This window comes from Cicer arietinum, chromosome 6, assembly GCF_000331145.2.
Source record: "Cicer arietinum cultivar CDC Frontier isolate Library 1 chromosome 6, Cicar.CDCFrontier_v2.0, whole genome shotgun sequence".
Classification (NCBI taxonomy): Eukaryota; Viridiplantae; Streptophyta; class Magnoliopsida; order Fabales; family Fabaceae; genus Cicer; species Cicer arietinum.
Window position 1 is genome coordinate 27,947,488 of NC_021165.2, and position 4,618 is coordinate 27,952,105.

A 4,618-nucleotide genomic window follows, 5' to 3' on the forward strand; every position below is an offset into this window, starting at 1 on the left:
AGAGCGTCTCCGCTCTTGCTATCCTTCTTTTTTCATTAATAAAATTACGGACAAATAAAGTCCTTTTGCTACTAACTTCTTTCAAAAGAACCTAAAAATGACATTGACACTGACAAGTAGACATCGATATAAATTTTTAAAAAAATGGAAGTGATTGAAAGTAGTCACATATGTCGGTGTCTTGTTAGTGTTGAACACTGACACATGTTGAACACCAAACACTACTTCAATCTGGGGTTTCTGTGCTACATAGGTAAGAATAGATAAAAATAACAATATGTTACCTAATTGAAAAAAATATTTATTGTCAAACATAAGTATTGATCCTTGTTGACATTTAAATATGAACTGAAATTGAAAAGACTGCAGATTAAATGCATTTATCAATTATTAAAACATTTCAACATAAAGGAAAATATTGTCTTCAAAATGAACTTACAAGGACATAGATACATGAGAAACCGGCAATTGTCCAGTATCTTCCAAAATAAGAATCAGCTAAAAAGGCTCCAAGCAATGGTGTGAGGTAGCATGTCCCTGACCATGTTGTGACAGTATTTGCAGCAGTTGCATTTCCTTGACCATAATGGTCTTGGAGATAGTTCACCAAGTTTGTACTCATGCCATAGTAAGCCAATCTTTCACAACATTCATTTCCTGCAACATTTTTTCATTTCAACATCTTAGTTGGATCAAATTCTAAAACAAAAATGTGTATCAGATGGATCTGGTTCCTCTAAAGTGATCAACGCACTTTAAAATGTAAGTATTATCTATTATTGTTTAACAATTCAAAGGTGAATATTGCATGTGTATCATAATAAATCACAAGGTTGTTGAAATAACCACAATTGATTTCCTCACTTTACACGCTTTACAGGAGCCAAATTTGTATCAGATATGACACTAAAGGTTATGAAAGGCATAAAAGAAGATTTTAATACCGAGAATAAAGCTGCATGCTTTCCAATTTCCTGTCTTTTTCTTGTTGGCTGGTTTTTTGTGAATGTCTATTGTTCCATCTTCTGTATATGAGCCATCTCTTTCAACCACTTCATATTTTTTAGTGATATCTTCCATAGTAGCAAAATAGATTTTCCTATTTGCTAGTTTTTTGTTGGCGTTGTTACCTACAAACTAAAGACCTGTTAGCAGGTTTCTGCAAATTACAAATAGAGAATTTGAGCAAAACAATGAATTTGTGAGCTTATAAAACCCCAATCAAAATCTTTTAAAATCATGTATATAGTCAAATTTACATAAATCACGTAAAATCACCCAAAATCTTTCTATTAACATTGGTTTGTGGTAACATTTTAATAGATATAATAAATCAAATTAAAAATTTTCTAGCTGCATATGTGGAATCCAAAAGCCACTTTATTGTCAATACAACAAAAACAATATAAAAAAGAGAGAAAGGGTAAAAAAGAAAATAAAATACTTAACCATATGAAAAGTGTCAATTTCTTTTGCCATGAGTGAAAAGGTAGAATAAGAAGGCATCATTATTGAAATTAATATGCACCACAAAAATACATGATTATTCAATTTGTTTCTTGACCATAGAGACAAATAGGAATGGAAAATAAAATCATAATGTTAGAACATATAATGTGTTCAAAGTTTGGCAGCTAATCTTGATACTACAGTAAAATGAGAGCAAATATGGCCGCAATTGAGTCACAATTATGGTTGCAATGCAATTGCAGAGACTCTAAAACCTTTATATCGCGAAAAATAAAAGTCTAGAATTCCTTATTATATTTTCAAACCATAGTTCTAAATTACAGTATGCAACTTCAATTGATATCACAATATAAAGGTTTTAGAGGTATCTCCAACAAACTGTCATATTTTGTCACAAAATAAAGTTTGCAATGTAACAGCAACCGCAACTATAATCCAAAGATTCAAACAACAAATTAAACCACATGCAAATAGAATATTCTATAATGCATGCAAATGCAGACATATAACACACAACCAACCAAAAAATGTTAAGAGGCTCATCCAAGAATTAGTAAAAATAAATAAAATAAAGGGTTGTAAATTATGAAAAAGTTAGGAACTTTAATTATTTTGAAAAATTCTGAACGTGGTAAAAAATAGAAAACACAAGAACTGACCTAGGTATTAACCTTGTCCACAGGAAGAGAAATCAAAGAGAAACAAATATGAAGAAAAAGAAGAAGACAAAATTCCCCTTCTTTTGTCGTCTTGTTGCTCTCTTGTTATCCTATGTTATGTGAGATTCTGTTTCTTGATATTATATAGCCAAATAGAAACAAGATGAATATATTAGTGAGGTGTAAATCAAATCAAAGTGCGAATTCATTTACTATTCCATTAAAAACATAATTAATTTTGCAGCTGTATCCACTAATTACTCTAATAATTAATATTATTTTCTTCTTGTGCTCTAAATTATGAATTATATACATTCATATTTTTAACTTATTTTGTTGTTGTTTGTCACACTTTTTGAAGATTTTTTATTTTAGAAAAAATAATCATTATTAAAATTTGTATTGATTTGTTACTTGTTTCATGAAATGAGAATTAGAAAAAAAAAATTAAAATCCTTTAAATTATAAAAAAAAATTTTAGCAATTTTTTATTTTTCTAAAAATTCATTTTTCGACAAATCAATTATTTAAAGTGGTTTTAAGTAAATGAGAGAAAAGAAATTATTATTTATTTGGATTTCGCGGATAAAATATTTTAATATTAATTATTATTTTATTCTTTAACTCTTTTATATCATATAATAGAAGTAGGTTTAGGGATTGGAAATATTGTGAATTAAAGGATACATGATAATATAATTTTTTTTATCTTCTAATGAAACTGTATGAACTTACATAAAAAAGAAAGAAAAAAAAAGTTTATGAAAATTATCAGGATATAATACTGTGGGCCCAATCGTATAAAACAGGTTAATGGGACAAATGCAAAGGAAAATGAAATTCCTAAAGAATGAGAATCAAATTCATTTGTCAAAAACAAAAAGCTTCTAATTCAGTCAAAAATTAGACCATTTACTAAGTTAAAGACTGGCATTTATAGATATTTTTGTTGGAAAGGAATTAATTTAATTTAATTTTATATACGAGAAAATAGATGGTATACTATCTGTGTAAATAAATTTAACATTGACTATGAATATAAATATAAATCTTTAGTTTTATCTTTAATTTTTTAAAAGTTGATTGATGATTTATATTCTTATGTTTATTTCAATAAAAGTTCTCTTAATAATTATACGAGTTTATTAAAAAAATTAAAAGAATTTTGAGTTTCAATTTTATTTGTTTGAAATTAAAGTCATTAAATATAAATATTTATAAACATAATAAAAGATCAAAGATTAACAAGTTATAAAAAAGATAAAAGACGAATATGTTATTTTCGTGTAACTTAAAGGATTGTGGAATACACTTTATCTTTTATTTATTAAAAAAAAAAAGGAGAAAACTAAATAGTGTACTTCAAAGTAAATGACAAGGATGATTCATTAGATTTAAAAATTATTTTCATAATGAATTGTTTGAAAAAATCTGAGTTTTTAATTTTGGTTAAACAAACTGGTAGTGAGACTTTACTTCCTTCTCTTAAATTTCGTCTATTTTTCAGAAAACATAAAGGTTAAAAATAAAATTTTCATTGAATTGAGTATGTAAGATTCTTGAATTTTGAGTTTTCATTGTGGCCAAATGTGTAAATTGTTGGTGGCAGATCTTCAATGTGATAATGTGGTCCTGAACCCAAACTTTTCCAGATTTGTTATTTTTTCCAATGATATGAATGATTGATAAAAATAATTGAGGGGTAGATGAAGTCAACGGAAATATTTTTGTCATAAAATTATTTCTATTTATCATAATTTAAAAAAAATGTTATTTGATACAGTATAATTTAGAGATTAATTTTAGATACTTTTTAAAAGAATGAAAATGTTAGTTTATATTTATCTGTTATAATGGAAATTATTTATATAAAAAAACAGTTATAAAAAATATTTTTTAAAAAACTATTAAAAACAGCTTTTTATTTTAAGTAATTTTTAACTTATTTTTATGCTTTTAATTTTTTTTAAATTTATAATAAAACGAATATAAATTTTTAAAAGTGATTATTATTATTTTTTTTAAATGATTAATTTAGGAAAAAATTGTAGTAAATACACCAAAATTTATATCTATATTTTATATTAAAAAATAAAAATAAATCAGGATTATTCCGGTCAGAAAACTGTACATATGGTGCGCCAAGTTTTCTTACACCACATATCTCCCTACATAAACATAATAGATACACATGCAATTAATAACTGTAAAAATATTTATATAATTATTAATTTAAAATATCATAAATGTACCATTAATGATATAATTAGGTAAATATTTATTTATATAAAAAAAAATCAGTATAAATATGATATAAATATATCCAATTATAGTATTATCTTTTATATACATTCAATTATACCCAATCAAATATAATTCTTTCTTTAATAATATAATTATATTCTATATAAAAATAATATAAATTGACTAGAAATCACAAATATAAATTTGGATACTAATTAAATAATAAAATCTTACATGAGCGGTTC

At 25.2% G+C, this 4,618-nt stretch overlaps 1 protein-coding gene across 3 annotated transcripts in view; it reads right to left on the minus strand.

Moving 5' to 3' along the window:
- LOC101494930 (protein NRT1/ PTR FAMILY 8.1) overlaps positions 1-2,263 on the minus strand; it is a 4,883-nt gene extending 2,620 nt beyond the window's left edge. The window contains exons 1-3 of one of the 3 annotated variants that reach the window (XM_004506733.4): positions 2,130-2,263; positions 945-1,130; positions 440-657 (exon numbers count right to left, since the gene is read on the minus strand). In XM_004506733.4, coding sequence (XP_004506790.1) covers positions 440-657; positions 945-1,080 — 354 coding nt within the window. In that variant the 5' untranslated portion in view covers positions 1,081-1,130; positions 2,130-2,263. Of the gene's footprint in view, positions 1-439; positions 658-944; positions 1,160-2,129 lie in introns of all 3 variants that reach the window. The other 2 variants (XM_004506734.4, XM_073369837.1) reach the window with 2 other exon arrangements.
- Positions 2,264-4,618: the final 2,355 nt, after the last annotated feature.